The sequence below is a fragment of the Sebastes umbrosus genome, chromosome 5, assembly GCF_015220745.1.
Source record: "Sebastes umbrosus isolate fSebUmb1 chromosome 5, fSebUmb1.pri, whole genome shotgun sequence".
NCBI classification, from domain to species: domain Eukaryota; kingdom Metazoa; phylum Chordata; class Actinopteri; order Perciformes; family Sebastidae; genus Sebastes; species Sebastes umbrosus.
In genome coordinates this window covers 1008177-1031568 of record NC_051273.1, presented here as the reverse complement: position 1 = coordinate 1031568, position 23392 = coordinate 1008177, and the positions used below count along the sequence as shown (strand labels likewise).

Below are 23392 nucleotides of genomic sequence, written 5' to 3'. Positions count from 1 at the left end.
TATATGTACATATATATATATATATATACATGTACATATATATATATATATGTACATATATATATATGTACATATATATATATGTATATATATATATATATGTATATATGTGTGTATATACACATATATATATAATATAATCATTTAATTTAATTTAATTTAATAAAATATATATATATATATATATATATATATATATATATATATACTGTATATACACACTGTAAAGGTGTAGACTGAAGCTTAAGCATATTACATCTAACCTTTTTACATTCATTATTTTGTACAATTATCATATATTTATAAATGAAAGAAAGAAACAAAATAAAATATATACATATATTATATTATATTTTGTTTCATAATATATTATATATGTACCCAAAAATTCCCAAACAAAATAATCATACACACACTAGTCTTCATACCTCAGTTTTATATTTGTTAATCATCATATTTTAAAATATTTTTTAAATGTATTAAGTCCACAAATGAACTCCTTTGACTGTTCTACATCTTTGTTTTGGTTGTTTTTGTAAACGTGTAAATTCCTCTTCGTTCACACTGACTCTCTAATTTGGAATAATTTCTGGATACAGTCTGAAAGCAACTTATTTTTTACTTTATACATTAATTGTGCAGTTTTAAAGTCCAACAAATCTCTAATCTGGCTCATGATAATCAGCTGTTTATTATTCTTATAGCTCTCTTCTGTAGCTTTAAAGTTCTCTAAATCTACAAGTCCTCACAGCCACAACTAAACATTTTCCATTCATGAAAATTACCCAGAAACCTTCAAATATATATATATATATGTATATATATATATATATAGAGAGAGGCAAAACTATATATATATATATATATATAGTTTTATATAGTTTAGCCTCTCTAGAGTTCATCTGTCAGATGGTAAAAAATGTGATAATTGATCTACGAGGAATAAATTAAATGTTGGAGGAGTGTTTTCCTTCCAAGATAACAAAATACACTTCTTTTCAAAATAAATAATCCTAATTAGTATTTTCCATATTCACATTATCTAAGGAAAGATCATGTGTGGTGTTTACCAGATATATGAACCTTGATGTTTAACATTGATTAATTATTTTTTTCACTGATACTTAATTATTCACACTTCCAAAAAAAAAAGACAAAGATGAATTATCTTTTGACATCCCTCGCATCCTCATAGGAGTGAGGTACAGTTATACTTGGAAATAAAAAATGTATTCTGCTCCGTATACATGACCGTATGTTAATTTAAAGCCACACAGAGATCTTTTTTCCAAATTTTAAATAGACAAAAGATAGAAAATGATATCGCCACGGAAACAGCATTCATTAAACACAGAACTTTTGATGGAATTAATGTTATTTGTTATAGTTAAGTGTATTAAATTGTATTAATCAATGTTTTATGTTGATTTCAGGGTAAATATTAATAGTAGAAGGACAGACAGACAGACACCGAGCAAAACAGAGACACATTTATTAATTCATATAGGCTATGTTGATGTTAATAATCAAAATAAAGTTCTTAAAAAAAATAGTTAGCAGGACAAAAAAGCCTATTTTATCTGTAGATGTAGTGTTGTTATTATTATTATTATTAACAATAATAATAATAATAATAATAATAATAATAATAATAATAATTATTATTATTATTATCACATTATGTGATGATAATCCAAAGACAGAGAGCAGAATGTGCATTTCTTTCTATCTGTTACTGAGTTTGTCTTCCTCACTCTGTGGTAACTTCCTGTTCTCCGTCTTTGTAGAGCAGTTATATGTTTTATTAGTATATTAATTGAATTTATTAAATGAATCTTTTGCTGCCTGCTGGTTCAGTAACCGTGATGTCCAGCAGATGGAGGCAGAGATCTCCACTAATCGACGTCTTCATCTTCTTCCATCCAGAGCTTTAAAAAAGTCACATCTTTTAAGAAATATCCTTAATAAACAAATATTAAAAGTATTTATTAGATAAAATAAATAACCATTAAAAGGTCCATAACTCATCTACCTTTGAAATCTTTATTTTAAAATGTACTGACTTATTAACTAAATGAACTTGGATTTTCACTCGGACAGTTAAATCAGATATTTAATAGCTGCAACTGCATTTTGTTGTATTTGAAAGAGTTAACACAACATTAAACTTTCTCTTCCATCATTCAATCACACAAATGATTCATAAACATAAACTGCTCCCAGCCGGGACACAATGAATTAGAGAGGTATGAACATTAGTTTGGGACTTTTGGGGTATATATAATATAATATACATATATTTAATTGTATTTCTTTTTTCATTTTCAATGTATAAATTAAGTGAGAAATGTACAAAATAATGAATGTAATAAGGCTTCACCCTACATCTTTTCATTCAGCATAAACGTGATTTGGTTAAAAGTAATGACTTATTATTGTTTTTTATTAGTTTTTATATATATTTGAGTTTTATAAGTTAAAAAAACCCCGAAATAAACTAAACTAAAGAAAATAAAAGCATATTTAAGCTCCTTTAGTGTGAAATACACATCCTCCTCTGGCAAAATAAACAAGCTCTAGTAGTCTATTTTGATGCTTTTTAATGCACTGTGGCACATTTACACTAAAATCATCAAAATACTTTCTGAGCCAGAGGTGAAGCTGATCTCCAGTTTAGCTCCAGTTTATCTACAGTTGATCTACAATTTATCTGCAGTTTATCTCCAGTTGATCTCCAGTTTAGCTCCAGTTTAGCTCCAGTTTATCTCTAGTTTATCTACAGTTGATCTACAATTTATCTACAGTTGATCTACAATTTATCTACAGTTTATCTCCATTTGATCTCCAGTTTATCTCCAGTTTATCTCCAGTTGATCTACAATTTATCTACAGTTGATCTACAATTTATCTCCAGTTTAGCTCCAGTTCATTTCCAGTTTAGCTCCAGTTCATTTCCAGTTTAGCTCCAGTTTATCTACAGTTGATCACTGGTGCTTTAGTGCTTTGTTTGCATAGCTATCTGTATCTTCTCGTCTCTTTGGAGCCCAGCCTCCCTTATTATTTCCTCCGGCCCATGATGCACTGGGAGGGGAGCCTCCATGTGTCGTGGTAAAGCGGATTACGAGCTGCTGATGTGTGTGTGTGTGTGTGACAGCATGCAGCAGCGGCGGCGGCGGCGGCCTGTTTAATATGAGTAATGCCTCCTCGGACCGAGCAGGAACTATTGTGTGTTAGGAGGTGGAGGTTCTTTAGAGCGCTGCCAAAATCCCCCCCCCCCCATTAACCCGTCGCCATGGTAACAGGGACATGTGGTGCATGGCGGGCGTGCTCTCCGTCTTGTATGTACATGTGCATACATTTACACAGTTTTACTCTTTAGGGGGGAAACTTTCAAAACCCTGAGGAGTAGTCAGATTACACCTTACAGGATATTAAAATATGAATTCCCCTCTATTTAAAATGGAAGTACTGAAAAAGCAGTTGAAGTTATTTTATACTTTTTTATTATTATACATTTTTTTTTTATGTGTAGGCTTGAACATCTGGCTGAGCCTCTGTGCCAAATCGGAGGATTAGTGCATGTCCCAAAAACAGAGGATCATATTTGGCCGAGGCCGTTGCCAATTACAGTTATGAACACACACAGAGTGGTCGCTGTTATCTGCTCTCTTTTATGTCTAATTTAACTAACTGAAACACAGCTTTTCATCCTCTCAGAATATACGCTTTTATTTAATGTGAAAAAAATATAAAACTTTGAAATGTTCACGCTTAAACCAACTGAGAAATGAGATATAATCTCCATCTGTATCTAATGTTCAGAGGTTTGTGTTGCACTGAGAACATCTCAGTTCCTCATATGAGCTGTCTATTTATTACACACAGAGAGAACAGATAAATATACTTAACTTTACTGATACTGAGTGTGTAATATGTTTATGATGTGACAGCGTTGGGGAAAGCGACGCGTTGCAGGAAGAGCGACGGCGATATGGAGAGTTGGAGTACCGCAGGTATCTGAATGTGAACTAACTGGTGTTGGGACAGGAAGTTGGTGTTGTTGCTTCAGATGGGAATCTTTCTCTTCACCGGTCACTTCTGTTTTTTTTCTGATGAAGGGGAACGTTGGGTACCTATAAAGGGAAACGTTGAGACTCTTAAAGGGATAGTTCAGGTGTTTCTCAGTGTGGTTGTATGAGGTTCTTCTCCATAGTCGGTGTATTACTACAGTAGATGGAGTTAGTAGAAACAGACAGGAGTAGCAGCACGGGAGTAAAGTAATGTTCTGCTGTGGACGTGGGCAGCAGCTAAACACATTTTAGACACCTTAAAACATCAATATCTGTTTAAGTGTACGCTGTATTTAGAGTATCTTCACCTCTTTACCTCGCTGTCAGACAGCCCTTACTGACGGGAAACTGAAGCCGTTATCTATCCTCTCTTCAAAGCCACCAGACTCCATTCACAAAAACAGTGATTTTACCTCTCAGATCACAGGATGCTGGTTGCTGGTCTATGGCAACAGTCAAAAGACCAAGATGCCGACGGCCAAAAAAACAAGATAATAATAATAATAATAATAATAATAATAAATTCAACTTATATAGCGCTTTTAAAGATCTCAAAGACGCTTAAGTAAATGGAACGTTGTTTTTTTTTTTACTGGTAGCGACAGTCAAAAAACCAAGATGACGACGGCCCAAATCCAAGATTGCGACGGCTAAAACCCAAGATGGTGATGTGAATCTGAACTACCCGATGGAGGCAGCGGGAGACCAGCTACTCCGTGTTTTGAGATGTAAAATGACTGTTTTTCTCAATGGAGTCTGGTGGCTTAAAGAGAGCGTAGATATCGGCTTCAGTTCTCCTCTCTGGTGGAGCTGCTGCTGCTTCAGGAGTTACTGTATCATGATCAAGTGCTTTATTCGAGGCTTTCTCTGGGTGACGTGAAAACCTGAGTCTGTCTCTTCTTTTTGTTGCATCAGTGCTGACGGTCCACCAGTTTATCTTCACACCGCAGTGCAAAGAACAAATCACACATGGTGTTCCCCAGAAGCAGCTTGACAGACCTGTGTGAACTGATCTAAACAGTATGAGCAAATAGAGGAAGAGGAGACAGAAACTGAGAGCTGCTGAGCCGTGATGGTTCCTCCCTTTTGAGTCCGTTCATGAGGTCGCGTGTCCTCCCTCGAGGACGGGAACGCTGCAAACGAGATTGCTTGTGAGGAATATTTGATGGGTTTAAGGAGAGGAGGGCATGTTTTCAGGATTAGGATTAAAGGTTAGTGGGTGAACTGAAGTCAGCGGAGCACTCTGTTGCATAAAGTGTTTATGTGGACACGTATGGTTTATGTGGACACGTATGGTTTATGTGGACACGTATGGTTTATGTGGACACGTATGGTTTATGTGGACACGTAGGGTCTATGTGGACACGTATGGCGGCTTCTTATCAGAGGAAACGTGTGCTGCTGGACGAGTGTCTCCGGGGGCCCCCCAGCAGTCGTGTCTTAATCTCAGATCCTTCCTGACGCAGCGCCTGCACGCTTTGTACCGCTTTGTTGTTGCAGGTTTGTTGACCTCGGTGTAACCTCCACCCCTGAAGGTATTCTGGGTGTTTAGTTCTCGTGAGAGGAGAAAGTCCTAAAAGACAGACCCTCCTCAAGCTGCTGAGGTAGAAAGCAGACAGAAAATGCTGTTCCTCGTTCCCTCAGAAGACACACTGTATGTCCTCTGTTATGGCTGTCATGGAAAAGTCTAAAGATAACCGTGATTTACACCTCCTCCTCGTCCTCGTCCTCCTGTTCAGTGTCAGTAGTAGTTTCAGACGTAACCATGAAAGGCTTCACGTCTCCGGGTTTGGCCTCCGTCCACGAGGATTAGACTCAACTGCTCCAACAGCTTATGTGTGAATTAAAAGTGCCCCTTTAAAATCTGCTTGTGTTGAGTTTAATCCTTCTCTGTTGGTAAGAGACACCGGGGGGGGCGGGGGGGAATTATGTCCACGAGACTGAATATATGTGCTGCAGGAACGGATGAAGCTAACTGCTAGCAGCTGCTTAGCTTAGCTTAGCACAAAGAATGGAAACAGCTAAGTGACCAAGAAAGAGGCCGGCACGTAACCCCCACAGACTGTATATAACAAGTGGACGTAGTCACTGTGACGTCACCCATTGGTTGGTGGATTACGGTTTTGAAGCCTTGAGTTCAGTAGTTTGGCCGTCGCCATCTTGGTTTTTGGCCGTCGCCATCTTGGTTTTTGGCCGTCGCCATCTTGGTATTTTGGCCGTCACCATCTTGGTATTTTGGCCGTCGCCATCTTGGTTTTTGGCCGTCGCCATCTTGGTTTTTGGCCGTCGCCATCTTGGTTTTTGGCCGTCGCCATCTTGGTATTTTGGCCGTCACCATCTTGGTATTTTGGCCGTCGCCATCTTGGTTTTTGGCCGTCGCCATCTTGGTTTTTGGCCGTCGCCATCTTGGTTTTTGGCCGTCGCCATCTTGGTATTTTGTCCGTCGCCATCTTGGTTTCTAGTCATCGCCATCTTGGTTTTTGGCCGTCACCATCTTGGTTTTTGGCCGTCGCCATCTTGGTTCTTGGCCGTCGTCATCTTGTATTTTTGGCCGTTGCCGTCTTCGATTTTGGTCATCGCCATCTTTGTTTTTTGCAACCAGAAGTGACACAGGAGGGTGGAGCTAAGTACAACGGAACATCTTGTGTTTTTGCCGTCACCAGGTCCCAGTCTTTGTGCTAAGCTAACTGGCTGCTGTAGCTTCATATTTGGAGACATCTGAGAGTGTAATCGATCTTCTCATTTAACTCCGGCAAGAAAGTGAATCACTGCCTTTATTTCAGCTACTTCATCTGCAGTAACTGTTTTGGTTGTAAATCAGTTGATTTATGTTATTAGAATGTAACGTGCAGTCTTTGTGTGGACACACTAGTTTAACAGCATTAAAAACATTTATCATTTTATCATTTTATCATTTTATTCATTCGTTTGTTAAATATTTCTTCAGTTGAAAGCTCCAGTGGACATGTGAAAAACTTCATGCCTAAAGAAGAATAAAACCACTTTGAGGTTGTTCTAATTGATCAATTAAAGGGTTAAATCACATGATGGTGTCTTTAGTTCTTGCATGCTGAACTGTGTCTCTGTCTCGGGGTCAGGGGTGACTTGATGGTGATTTCCCTCTATCGGTGAAAATCTGGTTTTATGAGGATGTGGTTTTATGTTTTGCGTCATGAGCCAAAAAGCTTCTTAATTATTCCAAATCTCTCCCTGAATTAAACAAACTGAGTATTATCCTTCAGCTTCTCTCTGTGTTTCTCTGTGTCTGTATCGGGTTGAATGTTAATTTGCAGCATTTTTCAGCCACTGAAAGGTCGAGCGATCAGCAGTTTTGTGTGCGTGGGCTTTCAAAGAGCCTTCAGACATGTAAGCGAGCCACAAAGAGGAAAAACCTGCAGCTGCAGTTGCCACAAAAACATAAAAGACTGTGTAAAAGTGAATAGTTTACAACATTATGTCAGATACAAACCAGGAAGAAGAGCAGACACAGAATAAAGGGCTGAGAAATACTGCAGACTGGCATCAAACCAAATATGAGCCACAGATATTTTTACATTTCACGAGTTAATATTTTCTTTCTACTTTGTGTGTTTCAGGGTCGGTGTGGACCCGGATCAAGACCCACAGCCCTGCACAGACAGCTTCCAGGTCCTACAGGGGGTGAGGATCTCACTAAGAACTCATTTATTATTCACTTTAAAGGAATACTTCACCCACAAAATGACCAACTGTATATCAACTACTCCCCCCGAGTTACCTTGACTTCTTGAAGACAACTTCTCTCATGCCTCCACGGTGAACGGAGAAGTCTTGATGAACTGAAGTAAATGTTGGCGGTGTTTAACAACAGTAAAACCATATTAAAACATCTGTTTACAAACTGTCACACAACTGGAGCAGAATAATTCCAAGTCTCGTTTATCCGGTCGTACTTCGCAAACACATGCATCTTTGCTAAAACCTTAAAACACTTCGGACTTGCACGGATAAGTAGCACGCCTGCTCAAGCCTGAGACTGTTTGAAAGAAGTGTTTTAAATAAAGTTTTAGTGAAGATGAACGTGTTTTTGAAGTAGCGAGCATCCGACTGGATAAATGAGACTTGGATTATACTGCACCAGTTGTGTTGGAGCTTTAAACGGATGTTTTGATTTAGTTTTGCTCCGTTTTGGTCTGGACCGCAGAGGGTCAGCCCTACAAACGCAAAAGTCTTTCAGTAAGTGATGAAGTTACACGATCGGTCGGCCGAGTGTTGGAGTTTCCTCGTTGGCTGTTGCTCTTTCAAAATGGAAAGGCGGAAACAGTCCTTTATGCAAACGGCGCGTCCGGCTCACGAAACTTGGACCGAGCTGTGAAACTAAGCCAGATTCAGCAGCGGCACGATCGCCTTTTTCTGTCTTAAAATGTTGTCAGGAGTAGATTTTGGTGGATCGTTTAGACGGAATAACAGAAAGTTCACGAGCAGGTCGCCGTGTTGTTTCCTGTTTGAAACGTGGAAGTATTAAGAGAACTGGATCCAGCGTTGGAGGCGGGGCCCTGTTCATTCCTATGAGAGTGTCTCAGTGGAGCTTGAAGCCAAAATGGCTCGACTGCCGAGTGATAAAGTACCTGGATCTTCCGGCGATCTTCCTCATCCGTTGGGCCCATGGAGCAAGCGCAGTTGCGTTTCCTTCAACTCCGCCTCCCAGCACTCGCTCCAGCCTCGGTCTGGGTCTCATTCACATGAACGGAGGAAGGGAAATAACTCTGGATTCAGCTATTAGAGCGTTTTACAACTTAAAAAACTCAATGATTTAAATAAGGACTATTAGAGTGTTCATACTGGGAAGTTGATTCACCTCAAAATAAATGATCCTCTGAGTTACAGACGTCTCTTTCCCAATGTAAGTCTATGGGAAAAAGTATTTTTTGGGCCCAATGGCATCACATGATGGACACGGAAGTTGTAGTACCGCCGTTTGGCCACTGCGAACATTTGCTTCAAGACCGGCGCTCTTCCTAGAGGCTTGGTTTGAAACGGCGAGCAGAGAACCAGGAACCAATCAGGTGCATTCTACGATGCACGAGGTTACGAACGTCCAGTTGAGAGGAGCAGCATCCTCTAGTGTCCTCGCCGGACCTGGTGGACATGTAGCGCTGGATTTAACATGATATAGATGACCACTTACTAGTAGTGGAACAATTTAACCACAAATTCACAGACTGACCGAACACGGTCCAGACAGATACTGGGTTTGGACTGAGTTCTCTGTTCACCGTGGAGGCGTGAGAGAAAAAATAAGTTGATGTACTAATGGTCATTTTGTGGTTGGGGTATTTCTTTTAGTCAGCGCTGCTCTCACTGTTACTGGAAACGTGACTACTTCTGCAATTTGATGTTGAAGCGGAGCTCCGTCAGCAAGTCTGAAGACACGGAAACAGTTCCTTCTGTCACACACAAATGACTCACTTTCTGAGAGCGATTATGAAATGATGTTGATATATTTATGATGTAAGATGAGAAACTCAAACCAAAGGAACCAAATGAAGTGGATGGGAATCATTTCAGCCTGATAACAACATGTTAGTCTGGATCCAGATCAGATCATGTTGGTGTTTCTCTCTCCATGTGTTTCTGCAGGAGGGCTCCCAGGGTGAAGGAACAAGTAAAACCAAACAGGAGAGCGCCTGGCTCTTCAGACTGTGGTACACCTTTGATCACAAGTATCCTTCCAGTACCCTGCTTTAACAACGTATGTATGTTTATCATCTAGTGCAGCTCTTTGTGGTAATAAGAACAGGTCTCATATCCACTCAGGATCATCTGGTATCTGTATCAGATCATTCTGGGATATTGGATCAAAATAACCAAATCAAGTCAAGTCAATTCTATTTGTATAGCCCAGAATCACAAATACCAAGTTTTGCCTCAGGGGGGTTTTCAATCTGTACAAGATACGACATCCTCTGTCGTTTACAGTACGACCCTCTCATCGGATGAGGAAAAACTTAACCAAAAACCTTTTAACAGGGCACCTCCTACATGACAAGCTAGTATGACATGGTTGGTACCGATGGATTCATCAGGGTTTTTTTTACTTTTCAGACTTTTTTTTTTTTTTAACTTTTTTCTGACTTTTTTTTTTCAAACATTTGTCCAACTTTTTTTTTACTTTTTTCGAACATTTTTCCGACTTTTTTTTTGACATTTTTAGATTTTTTTTCAGACTTTTTTTTTTTTAAATATTCTCTGACTTTGTTTTTTCAAACTTTTTTTTTTCGAACATTTGTCAGACTTTTTTTTTTTTTACTTTTTTCTGACTTTTTTTCTGACTTTTTAGGTTTTTCTTCTGACTTTTTTTTTTATTTATTTTTTTACATTTTTGACTTTTTTTTTTTTAAACATTTTTCTGACTTTTTTTCAACTTTTTTTTTCTTTTTTCCCGTCATTTTTCAAATTTTTTGTTGGACTTTTTTTCTGACATTTTCAGATTTTAGAAAACATTTTTTGACTTTTTTTCTGACTTTTAATTTTCGAACATTTTTCTGACTTTTTTTCTCCAACTTTTTTTCGGACATTTTTCAGAGTTTTTAATTGGACATTTTTTTGGAATTTCTTTCGGACAGAAACCATCACACATCCACATATCTAGAGGTCAGAGGTCAAGGGACCCCTTTGAAAAATGCCATGACAGTTTTTTCCTTGTCAAAATGTAGCGTAACTTTGGAGTGTTATTTAACCTCCTTCATGACCAGCTAGTACGACATGGTTGGTACCCGTCGAGCCGCTACAACCTTAAAATTGCAAGTTGCGTTAATGCGTTAAAGAAATTAGTGCCGTCAAAACAAATTTTGCGTTAACGTGTTATTATCGCGTTAACTTTGACAAACATCTTTTCCCAAAAGATAAGTAGTTTTGTTGCATAAACCTAAGAAAGTTGTTTCCTGTGAAGAAAAAGACTGTATGCATGTAAAAAGGAGAATTTGACACGTGTTGCTGGACATTCGTAGCATGGAAAATGAGGCAGATATCATATGATCCGTTGTCTGAGGAAACGTTGCAACAACATACATGAACCCATCAAATGTTTGTCATCACTGCTGCAAAAACAGACTGAAGTGTTTCCTCCCTCCGTCCCTCTCTGCTGAACAAACGTCCTCCCCAGGAGGCTGATTGTGAGTCTGTTTCTGAGCGGAGCAGCTGTGTTCTACAGCGGAGGCCTTCTCCCCGGTGACGGCTGCTCGACGCAGCTGACGGCAGCGAGCCGGGTGGATTCCTCTCGTGTCTCTGAGGAGGTAAACATACGTGACACAGACACGGAGCCTGGTGCGGTTCAGTCACGTTATTTCTGTTCAACGAACGTGTGTTCTGACAGAAACAGAGCAGACCGACCGGTGAGCCGACCAGCTGAACGGAGCATTCGTGGGTTTTCCCAGAATGCAACACAGCCTGACTAATTACATACGAGAGCCTTCTCTGCTGCTGCCAAGCGTCACAAAATGACTTTTCCCTCAGCTGCTCACTGAATCCCTTAAAGATTTAAACTCCAAATATATCCTGCTGGCAGACGCCCTCAACGTTATTAAACCATAATTCAGTATTTTAAATGTTTTTATGGTTCGTTCCTGCAGGAGGAGAACCAACCGACCAACTGACTCACTGCAGGTCTGTTTTAATCGAGGTAGACGGACGGTTTAAACTGGCTTCTACTGGAATTAACTTCTTCTTTTATCACATATTATTATATACCACTTTCTATATAAAGGCTCGATAACTAATGGCTTTAATAATTAATTTACTAATGCTTTATAGATCAGTTATGAGCCTTTAAATAAGAGCAACGTTTCAAATCCTTCCCCAGCAAAGAAGATCCGTATATTATTGCTCATTTACATTTATATGAAAGAATTATAAAAATTATATTCCTGTGCATTCACAGAGATAAAACTGATTATAGTTATAAAGATAAAGATAAAAATAAATGAGTGTGTAAATAAAAGAGAATTTAAGAATTTAAGAATAGCTCCGATAAGGCAGTCGAGGACATTGACTTCTACCTTTATGGCAACCCAAAAGTTCATATTAACGACTTAAAACTGATCTATAAAGCATAAATGATTTATTAACCTTTAATACCATATAAAGTGGTGCAGATATGGATTATTAACTCTCATTCATCCATCCTTTGCTGACTGATGATACTTGTTGAGGTGATTTTCCTTAATAACCGCTCAGCTACCTGAAGCCCATCCTGACCCACAGCGGACCGCCTCTCACCTCCACGCTGCCGGCCTACTGCGGCCCGCTGGCGAGCTGTCTGACCAGCGCCCAGGCGTACGAGGTGAGTGTCCACATACACTAAATACAAACACACACAGATACACAGTGACTCTCCTCCGTGTGTCCAGTGATCTGTGAAGAATGCAGGTTCACACTGTAGAAACAGGAGGAAACGGTTCTCTGCACGTCGTCCAGTCAGAGGGTTTAGAGGAATAGTTGGAAATATACTTATATCATACTTTGTTACTGAGAGTTAGAGGAGAAGACTGATCATTCTCCAACTTAATATCCTCTTTAATACGGTGATGTTCTCTGGGTCAATATGTTGTCAGCCTACTGATGTTAAACCTAAACCCTCAGACGGTTTTCTTGACTTTAAACACTGATGTCTCCACAGTGACACATTTTTACCATTCAAATTGCATTTTCTTTTTTTTTATATATATACTTTATTTTTTTCCCCTTTTTTCAAGGTTGTTTTCATATATGCAATGAAATATATGAAAACATATATTTCATTGCACTAAAAGAGGCCCTAAAACTACAATAGTTTATAAACTATTTTTTTAAGTAGTTGATATTAGAGACGAACACAATAAGGACACTAGAGAAAACAACTTCAGCATTCAAAATTGAAATAAAATTAAATAAATAAATAAAGATAATAATAATAAAAATAAAAATAATAGAATAAAATAAAACAAATTAATAATACTAATACAAAGAGAAAAAAGTAATTAAATAATAATAATGATAATAATAATAAAAAGAATAGAATAAAATAAAAAATAAATGTATAATACTAAATACTGTATTAGTATTATTATTTTTTTATTTTATTCTATTCTTTTTATTATTATTATTATTACTTTTTTCTCTTTGTATTAGTTTTATTTTATTCTATTCTTTTTAATATTATTATTATTATTTTTTTTTCTCTTTGTATTAATATTATTATTTTTTTATTCTATTCTTCTTCTTCTTATTATTATTACTTTTGGCTTTGTATTAGTATTATTAATTTTTTATTTTATTCTATTATTATTATTATTATTATTATTATTTTATTTTATTTCAATTTTGAATGCTGAAGTTGTTTTCTCTAGTGTACTTATTGTGTTCGTCTCTAAGCTCAACTACTTAAAAAAATAGTTTATAAACTATTGTAATTACGAACTGTAAATTGCATATATGAAAACAACCTTGAAAAAAGGGGGAAAATGAAAATGCAGTTTGAATGGTAAAAATCCCTTCATCCACTGTGGAGATATCAGTGTCTTAAGTCAAGGAAACGGTCTGAGGGCGTAGTTTTCAACGCCAGTAGACTGTGAGGTGGAGTAGGTGGTGATCTGAAAGGTCTCTTTAACGTGTCGTTAATCTGCAGCTAAAAATAGTCCCCCATAAATGCACTATTTACTCCTGGTTGAGTTGGGTTTCCTAAAAACTACAGCGCCCAGCTGTTTGAGCACATTCTTAAGCCTTCTTTAAAAATGAAACTTCATGTGTGATTAGTTTTTAAAGGTCCAGTAGGAACTAATGATCTCGGAGCTGTGTGTCACAGACAGACGGAGAGTATTGAGAGACGGACTAATGCACCGTTTGGACTATAGCAGCCGTATCCTCCCTCTTTTAGGGTGTCTTTTCAAAGCCTTTTATTTATAGCACACAATAAAACTGAACTGTTCAATTTAGGGTTTAGTTTCAAAGAGTGTAAACTTTATACCACATCTTTAAATGTTGTACAATTTGAGGTTAATTGGAACCAAAGTTCTCCAGTTTGTGGAGCACTTTATTCCCCTCCCCGTTTCATAATATCCATCACCGAAGAGGAACCAGGCAACGAGTTTTATTTAATGCCGTCTCTCCAGAAACCCTGGACGGTCCTGATTATATGAACCACCTCCTACATTCATGGCTCGCCTGGCAGGCAGCTGGCAAACCCAGAGAGGGAAACATTTATGGATGAAAACCTTCAGAAGAATCTCATTTTAAATGACAGACCATCTGTGTCTACTTCAGAGAAATAAAGAAATGCAATTTAGATTTAATAACCCCACAGTGACGGGCTCTTACTGTGAAAGGACGGCGTAATAATACACAAAAGTCTTTCAAATGAAAAAGGAGAATTTGCCGGCGTGGCTCCGAGTGTGACCGCCCCCCCCCGTCCCCGTTGTTTGTGAGTAGAAAATATCACAGTGTCTTTCAGAACAGTGATCATCATTGAAGGTGAAGCTGAAAAGAGTCTTTTGTGCTTCTCGACTGTCCATTTTCTCTCTCTCTCTCTCTCTCTCTCTCTCTCTCTCTCTCCCTCTCTCCCCGTCTCCCGCTGAAGGCCTCGCTGCTTTGTGCGTTTACTGGCAGCGTTGAGAATACTTAGACGCTATTACTGTTCTCCTGAGAGAAAAACCTTCAGTATTCACAGAGAGACTTCCTGAGGCTCCGCTCGGCTCCCAACACAGAAAACTAACCACCTTCATATCATCACACAACGGTCTGGTTATTAGAGAAATATACATCTAAAATCAAGCTTTTTATTTTAGCAGCAACAAAACACATCTTCAGCAGTTATAAAGTCCTTTTAAAGGATCATTGTACGTCTCAAAATTATACGCACTAGGGATGCTCATTTTGAAAAATGTTCTTAACCGATAACCGACCCTCGTTAACCGACCCCTCGTTAACCAACCTCTCGTTAACCGACCCTCGTTAACCGACCCCTCCTTAACCGACCCCTCGTTAACCGACTCTCGTTAACCGACCCTCGTTAACCGACCCTCGTTAACTGACCTCTTGTTAACCGACCCTCGTTAACCGACCCTCGTTAACCGACCCGATTATTAACCGTTAACTCACAAGATTAGTGCCTCGCATGCAGCGGTGTGCCAGCTGCAGTGTTTGAGGACTACAGGCGACGGAGTCCCCGGTTCACCGTCTGGAGCGTTAACTTAGCATGCAGCCACTTTCCCAGTAAAAGTCTCCACCGTACATTTAGTTTAGTTTAGCAGGTTGTCCGCTGTGTGTCTGTCCGGATTAACGATAGCAATTGTCCAACAAACAGTGTGTGTGTTTGTGCTACGTTAGCAGCTGCTAGCGTTGCCAGTGGCTCCGTAGTCACACACATACGGTCTCTCAGCGCGGCGTAACTTCAGCGAGTTTCCGACCGACCGTGTGAGTGTTGTCGGTGGCGTTCTAGCTGTGAACGTAGGTGTAGCAGACAGTGTGAGTACAGTTTATCTGTCGGTGAATAAATGCTTCGAGGCTACATCTCCTCCGCTCAGCGAGCTATAGACGGGAGCCGACTTCCTGTCTCTGTAACGCCGGCTCAGACTCTCTTCAGGTGGACCGGCTTTTCTCCTTCAAGTGACGAGTTTTCTCAGCTTTTTAATTAATTATTAACATTTCTTTTAACCGTTTTTACCGATGGCATTAATCGGTTAAAATGCTTAATGTCGGTTAATTATTAACCTCACTAATATACACGCCTCCATGATATTGTTCTGCTAGCTACCCATGGGAGCGTATCTACGTTCTCCAGCTCAGTATCCTCTAAATATACATATTTAATGCTCTAGTTCAGTGTTAAACAAACTTTTTTTCTGGGGACCCAGTCTTTAAAAGTGACAAAAACCATTTTGACACAATTCAATAGTCTATAAATCAAATTTGTGCGTAAATGAACGTTCCTGACCATTTTTACCATCATTTCCGTATCAGCAGTGGTACACTATTTGCAATAGGTCAGTTCCTGAAGCACGCACTTAACACAGGAAAGAACGTCTAACTCGGTTACGACTAAAAACAGACTGCTGTTTCTTCAAACCTTTCAGCAATTCATTTATCTTCTCTGTTCTCAGTTGTCCTCGTAAGATCTTGTATTTTTTGCCATGATGAGTGATAGTAGCGCTGAATATTATGTATAATCCCGGAGCACTGAAAGGTGCTGAACACACCGAGCACACTGGCTTCCCATTTACCTCTGTCAGGAAACAGGAACTACCGACACCGTGTCCACTTTTCTCCTTTTTGACAAAGACGTTTTCCACCGGCGGCTCCTGCAAGTAGCTTTACAGTGTTGTTTCATGTAGCCTATACGTAAGCGCATGGGATCTATAATAGTGCATCCATTAATAACTTCTCTGCAATTTTTACACTTTGCAAAGTCCTCCAGTGGGCCAGATTGAGCCGTTTGGCGGGCTGGTTCTGGCCCCCGGGCCGTATGTTTGCGTTAACCAGCGTCCCGCCGGTACCTCCGACGTGGGGAAGGTGCGAGGACCCGATCATCGCTGCTACAAGCTTTAATTATAATGAATCCAAATATGTTTATATTCACTTCTTCTTTATAAAACAGTCGTGTCACTCCTTTAATTAGAAAGCATCTATATCCTTTTTAACTTCATAAACTGATGGATTCATTAGGAGATTTCTTTCTCCCTCCGGTGTAATAGTTGGAGAGACGAGGTTATGTAATTTATTTTTTATTTTTATCCCTTCATGTGAGTAATCCCTGCTGACCCGGCGTTAACTCATCCGGTCCTCCCCGAGGACATAACCACACTATCGATCGTCAGCAGGTCAATTAGAGCGCCGGGGACCTCATGCTACAACCTCGGAGCTGTTCATTACCCAGCATGCAGCATGCACCCAGCATACTGTGTATATATACAGTACATATACAGTTTATATACAGTATATATACAGTTTATATACAGTACATATACAGTTTATATACAGTATATATACAGTTTATATACAGTATATATACAGTTTATATATACAGTATATATAGTAGTTGACTGTAGGGTTGGGTGCGTGTTGCTGTGCAGTCTGTGGTTTCCTGTGTTCACTTGAATACGGTTGCTGCAGTAAAGGCCACTAAGTGAACGTCTCCTCACTTCCTGTCTGTAAATCCACAGCGTTCCTTATGAGCCTCTGAACCGTTGATGTCCACCCACTCTGTGGCTCCATCCACACTTTCGTTTTAAAACGCCGTTTTAAACGCACATGACCATTCACATCCACTGGGCATGCGCGCACCGGTGTAAACAGGAAGCAGCGCTGGACACGGGAATTGATGTAAAGCGCTCTTATAACAGCGTCCCTCCTGCCCATGTAATGTAGGCAGTATAGGCGTTATAAAATATAGAATTTAACTGAACAACAGCTGCTAGCAGAGACAACGAGGTCAGCAACGCCTGTAACTCGTTATCATGTTGAAATGAACCGCTGGTGGTCGAGGCTGATGTCGTTTAGTTTCTTCTGGAAAAGGTTCACGTGATGACCAATCAGGGAAGGCCACGTCATGACTGATGAGACCCAATCAAGAAGCAAAAGTGGGCGTCTGCGTCATCGTTTTCAAAGGTCTCCGTTTCTGTCTGTCCAGACTAAGACGAAACCTCGGAGTTTTACGCCGGAGTAGTGTGGACGCTAGGCGTAAACATAGCCAAAGTTATGGTACGCTTGATGTGCTGCTACTAGACACCTGATTGGACAAACACTTTCCGTCGTGAGCTGCTGCTGGAACCAACATGGCAGCTCGTTTGGAAACTTTCTTCTCTTGTGACACGAAAATATTTCACTGAAATCATTTTATGATCCCGGATAAGCGGTTGAAGATGGATGAAGATGGATGGATCATTTTATGTAGAAATAATCCATGTTGATGAATCTGTCTTTATTAGAGTTTAAAGTTTTCTAGAGGCGGCGAGTCGCACTGGACGCCCCTGATTTACATAAAGTAAACCTCAACTTTATGCAAATGAGGAGCGGCCAACGTGCTGGCTGTGGACGCGTAGCATCATGCGTTTTAAAACAGAACCTGTGGATGTAGCCTGTGTGTCCCCCCCCCCCCCCATGTCCTCCATCCTCCCCTCATGCTCCACTGATGTGTTTTCAGGAGCAGCTGAGGGACCCCGACTCTGACCTCCTCCGCAACGACGGCGACCTCACCTTCACGTTCGGTGACACCTCCATCACAGCCAATGGGGCATCCGGTGGCGGCGGCGCTGGTGGGGGGGACGCAGCAGCAGGAGGTGGAGGGTCAGGCTGGAGCGCCAACGGCAAAAGGAGCGGCAGCACCTCCGAGGAGGCGCTGGAGCGCGAGCTGGACTCCCGCGAGCAGGAGCTGCTGAGCCGCGGCACGCGCCTGGTTTTCCCCATCGAGGATCACATCTGACCCCTCTTGTCCTCTCCTCTCCGTCCGCCCTGCACCGCCAGCCTCCCTAACCTGACCCGACCTAACCTGACCTGACCCCCCACACCCCCTCATCTAGACCGCCTCGCCCTCACATCCTGCGGGCAGAGCATCCAGACCTTCAGAGATAAGACAAGAGAGGAGATATGGGAGGGGAGGAGGTTCCTCCAGAGCGCCTCGGAGACGTGAGTCCTCGTCAGGACGCCAACGCTGTTACTCTGAGATTCACTTTTACTGATCGATTCCTCTGAATCAAAAGGAGGGAAAACTTTATGCAGGATGTGAGGACAGAAAAACCCTCATGTGAGATTGGTTCTGAACATGTGACGCTGTGTGTTCAGCTGGCGTGGCCGTCTCTCATCATGTGATCGGACCAGTTTACACCAGCGAGCTCTTCTTTGCAATCACCCCCCCCCCCATCTAAATGCTGAAACGAGGCTTTAATAGTTCAAACAGGAGTTCTCTGGTATATTTGTACCATCATCATCATCCTCATCATCATCATCATCTGAAGCTGCTAACAGACCAGTGTTTGTGAGGGACGTCCTTTGTCTCTCACACAGAAGCATCAGTGTGGAGGAGGCCAACAGTGGATGAGTTTTCCTCTCCGCCGCGTCACGGCTGAAGAATGTGAGCATGTAAATAGCCACAATGCAGAGCTTTGTTTCCTCGCTATAGCGGGACGCTTCTCTCGCCGCGTTACGTCTCATGACTGTTACAAAGTTTGTCTCGTCTTTGAGCTGCGTCTTTGTCTGTTCGCCGGACGGCTTTCCACAACAATACCACGAAGAAGGAACGGAGGAGTTTTAATTCACATTATATTGTTTCTTATGAGATTCCCAAAACTTTAAAAGCAGATATGAGGTGTCCACTCTGATACTTTACAAACTATAAAATAAGGAACAGGCCTTCATCATAATTTAGAAAAATTCTATATTGTCTACTGCAAATAATCTCAAGTTAATCACACATTTTTTTATCTGTTCTAAATGTACCTTAAAGGGAGATTTGTCAAGTATTTAATCCTCTTATCAACATGGGAGTGGACAAATATGCTGCTTTATGCAAAATGTCTGTATATATTTATTATTGTAAATCAATTAACACAAATAAATGTCAGATATTGATCCAGAAACCCTCACAGGTACTGCATTTAGCATAAAACAATATGCTCCAATCATAACATGGCAAACTGCAGCCCAACAGGCAACAACAGCTGTCAGTGTGTCAGTGTGCTGACTTGACTATGACTTGCCCCAAACTGCATGTGATTATCATAAAGTGGGCATGTCTGTAAAGGGGAGACTCGTGGGTACCCATAGAACCCATTTACATTCACTGATCTGGAGGTCAGAGGTCAAGGGACCCCTTTGAAAATGGACATGAGTTTTTTCATTGCCAAAATTTAGTGTAAGTTTGGAGCGTTATTTAACCTCCTTCTTGACCAGCTAGTATGACATGGTTGGTACCGATGGATTCATCAGGTTTTATAGTTTCATATGATACCAGTATCTTCACTCTAGCTTTAAAACTGAGCCCGATAAAAGGTAAAAAAAAAGCGGAATCGTCGTCTATCTCTCTGCCGGGAAGCTTATTTCCCAAAACGTCGACCTGTTGCGTTGAAGTCATTGTTCAGCGACTCGCTTCATTTCACATAAATAATAGAAGTAATATCTAGACTTCCCTCAGCTTTGATTACTAGAAACCTGATCACCCTCTGATCTGATATCCACAACTGAATTGTGGATATCTATAATGAGAAACTCCGTACACATGAATGTCAAAGTAGTTTGAATCTTACTGGTCAAAATGTAATCACAGATATCTAAAATCAGAGTTTAGATTAGTCAAATCGGAATTAGGGATATCTTGAATTAGAGTTTTGACTAGTCAGAATGAGGTTGCACATCTGTCCGATGAATCTCCAGCCCAGCTGTTAAATGTTAAAACGTCTCGCCGTACAGGACGTGTGACGAGTTGAGTGTTCAGTGACATCCCTGCAGATATCTGTCAGTCAGTTTTGACTAGTCAAACCTGAACTACAGATATCTGCACCTGTCACAGTGACGTTAAAGATATCTGGAACAAGAACTCAGACTGTAGATATCTCTAATGTTAATTCTGGATGGTCAAGGTCAGCTATTATAACGACTCATAGTCAGTATGACATCAGATCACCTGTGGCCCGGTTTCCTTCCAGCGACTCAGAGCAGTTTTTAATGAGATAACTGGTTTAAGACTCAGATCCTGGATACAACACCGACCACTGAACCCTGTCGTTATCCTACAGGTTGATTAACATCCCTCCACCTCAGCTATTAATTACTCCTATGTGACCTATAGGAGTCGGTTCCTCCAGCGCAGCATGATGTTATATTTAGCTCTCATCCAATCAATGTAAATATATGACCCGGGTTGACGGACGTCTCTCTGGGAGCAGCAGCAGGAGGAGGTTTAACGTTCCCCTTCGACCACCGCGTCTAGACGCCGTCCCTGTTTTAAATTCAGCAGCACGTGTCGCCCCTTCTTTGTGTGTTTTCTCCTTTCGACTGCTGCATTTATGTATGAGTACTCACACAGCGGCAGGTGTGAAAGGCTCGATTGTGTAAGGGGAGAAGCCCCGCACAAGTTTTATGGCCCACTGAGGACCTCCGAAGAGGAAATGAATCTAGTTATGTAAGCCGTTGCCAAGCGGTGAGCACCGAGGGGTCATTTAAATTCTAGCTGGAAGTGAGAAGTACTCCAACGTCTCCTTTTCACGGCGCGACGACGACGACGAAGCTTTTCTGTCTCTCGGGCATTAAAACAATCATTTAGTCTCTTTTAGAAAGGTCCCACAGCCTCGACATACACCTTCTATACTCATCAGAAAACAAACGGACTCCGGCTTTATCTACTAACATAAGTGCAGAAAAAGGACGTCTCATTTGTCTCCGCGTCCGGGTCACTACAGCTGTCTTTTTACCTCTTCTATAAGCTTCATGTGCGCTCTTATCTCCAGACTGTTGTGCTGTCTATATTTACTACACGCTCTCTGTACCTGACCGATATCAGATGTAGCTCAGTTGTTAATATATTGCACCTGTTGTTGTTTCCATAGCAACAGGCTGCCTGGTTCTGCCTACCTGGTCTGCATGTCAACATGTTAATAAAAACCTAATTATGAGCCAAACCGTTGTGTTAATTTTGGGTTGAATGAAGCCGTCAAAGGAGGTTTGCATTATTTAGATGTACAGTTCTCCATTAATTGTTTGGTTTATAAAATGTCTTGTATTGTCCACAGATATTCAGTTTACCGTCATAGAAGAGGAAAGAAACCAGAAAATATTCACATTTAAGAAGCTGGAATCAGAGAATTTAGACTTTCTTTTTTTCTTAAAATATAACCATTAATCAATTATCAAAACAGTAAATTAATTTAATAGTTGACCGCTGATAGATTAATCGTTGCAGCTCTGATTAGAGCCCAACCTGTTGTCCAAAAGATATAAATATCCAAAAGATATTTAAAGGTTGCAAAGTCTTCAAACTCCGTCATTAATTAGTGTTCAAACATTCAGACAAGTAAAATCCTAAATAAAGACGAGCAGCCGCTGATACCAAACACTAACGATTAGTTTTCAGATTAATCGATTAATCGTATTGTTTTTTTAAATGTCAGAAAATAGTGAAAAATATCCATCTCAGTTTCTCAAAGGTGACGTATTTACACGTCTTGCCAAAGATATTCAGTTTAATGTGATTTAAAAAAAGAGAAAAGCAGTAAAATCTAAATTTGTGAGGTTGGAAAACAAAAAATGACTAACGATTAATCGATTATTTTTCTGTCAATGGACTGATAGTTGCAGCTCTAAAACCGAGCAGCCTTCACCCTTTATATACTCTTAAACCGAAAAATTAACCTCTAATGCAAATGTTGAAATTGTTAAACAGAAGGATGAGTTGGTCTCATAAATCCCTTTTTTTTTCTTAAAAATGACTTAAACCAGCAGCTCCTGTGATCTGAGAGGTAAAATCACTGTTTTTGTGAATGGAGTCTGGTGGCTTTGAAGAGAGCGATATAACAGCTTCAGTTCCTCGTCAGAAAGGGCTGTCTGCCAGCGAGGTAAAGATATTCTAAATATAGCGTACACGTAAACTGATATTGATATTTTTAGATGCCTCCGTCCACAGCAGTACATTACTTTACTCCGTGCTGGATCTCCTGTCTGTTTCTACTAACCCCATCTACTGTAGTAATACACTGACTATAGAGAAGTACTTTAATATGTGCATGTGTTTTTGTTTCCCGTAGCAACAGGCTGCCTGCTTCCACCAACATGTTAACATGTTAATACAAATCAGTCAAATTATGAGCCTTATATGGATAATCAGAGTGTAGCAGAAGTGTACGCTGTATTTAGAGTATTTTCACCTCTTTACCTCGCTGTCAGACAGCCCTTTCTGACGGGGACCTGAAGCCGTTATCTATCCTCTCTTCAAAGCCACCAGACTCCATTCACAAAAACAGTAATTTAACCTCTCAGAACACAGGAGTTGCTGATCTACCGCTGCCTCTATTGGTTAGTTAGTTTGTGTTATTGTGTGACTTTGGTGTTTTAAAGGGTTAGTTCAGATTCACCAAAGTCACACACAATAATATTGACTCACCGGCCACTTTATTAGGCACACCTGTTCAATTGCTTGTTAACACAAGTAGCTAATCAGCCAATCACATGGCAGCAACTCAATGCATTATGTCATCTAGACGTGGTGAAGACGACTTGCTGAAGTTCAAACCGAGCATCAGAATGGGGAAGAAAGGGGATTTAAGTGACTTTGAACGTGGCATGGTTGTTGGTGCCAGACGGGCTGGTCTGAGTATTAAACTGCT

General features: G+C 40.2%; 1 protein-coding gene across 2 annotated transcripts in view; it reads left to right on the top strand.

Annotated features, from left to right (window-relative positions):
* The window catches only part of slc9a7 (solute carrier family 9 member 7), a 39754-nt gene extending 20152 nt beyond the window's left edge, over positions 1-19602 (top strand). Inside the window, exons 13-17 of one of the 2 annotated variants that reach the window (XM_037771060.1) lie at positions 3951-4013; positions 7667-7730; positions 9690-9772; positions 12285-12390; positions 18223-19602. In XM_037771060.1, the coding sequence (XP_037626988.1) occupies positions 3951-4013; positions 7667-7730; positions 9690-9772; positions 12285-12390; positions 18223-18501 (595 nt within the window). In that variant the 3' untranslated portion in view covers positions 18502-19602. The remainder of the gene's footprint in view (positions 1-3950; positions 4014-7666; positions 7731-9689; positions 9773-12284; positions 12391-18222) is intronic. The other variant, XM_037771061.1, reaches the window with a different exon arrangement.
* Positions 19603-23392: the final 3790 nt, after the last annotated feature.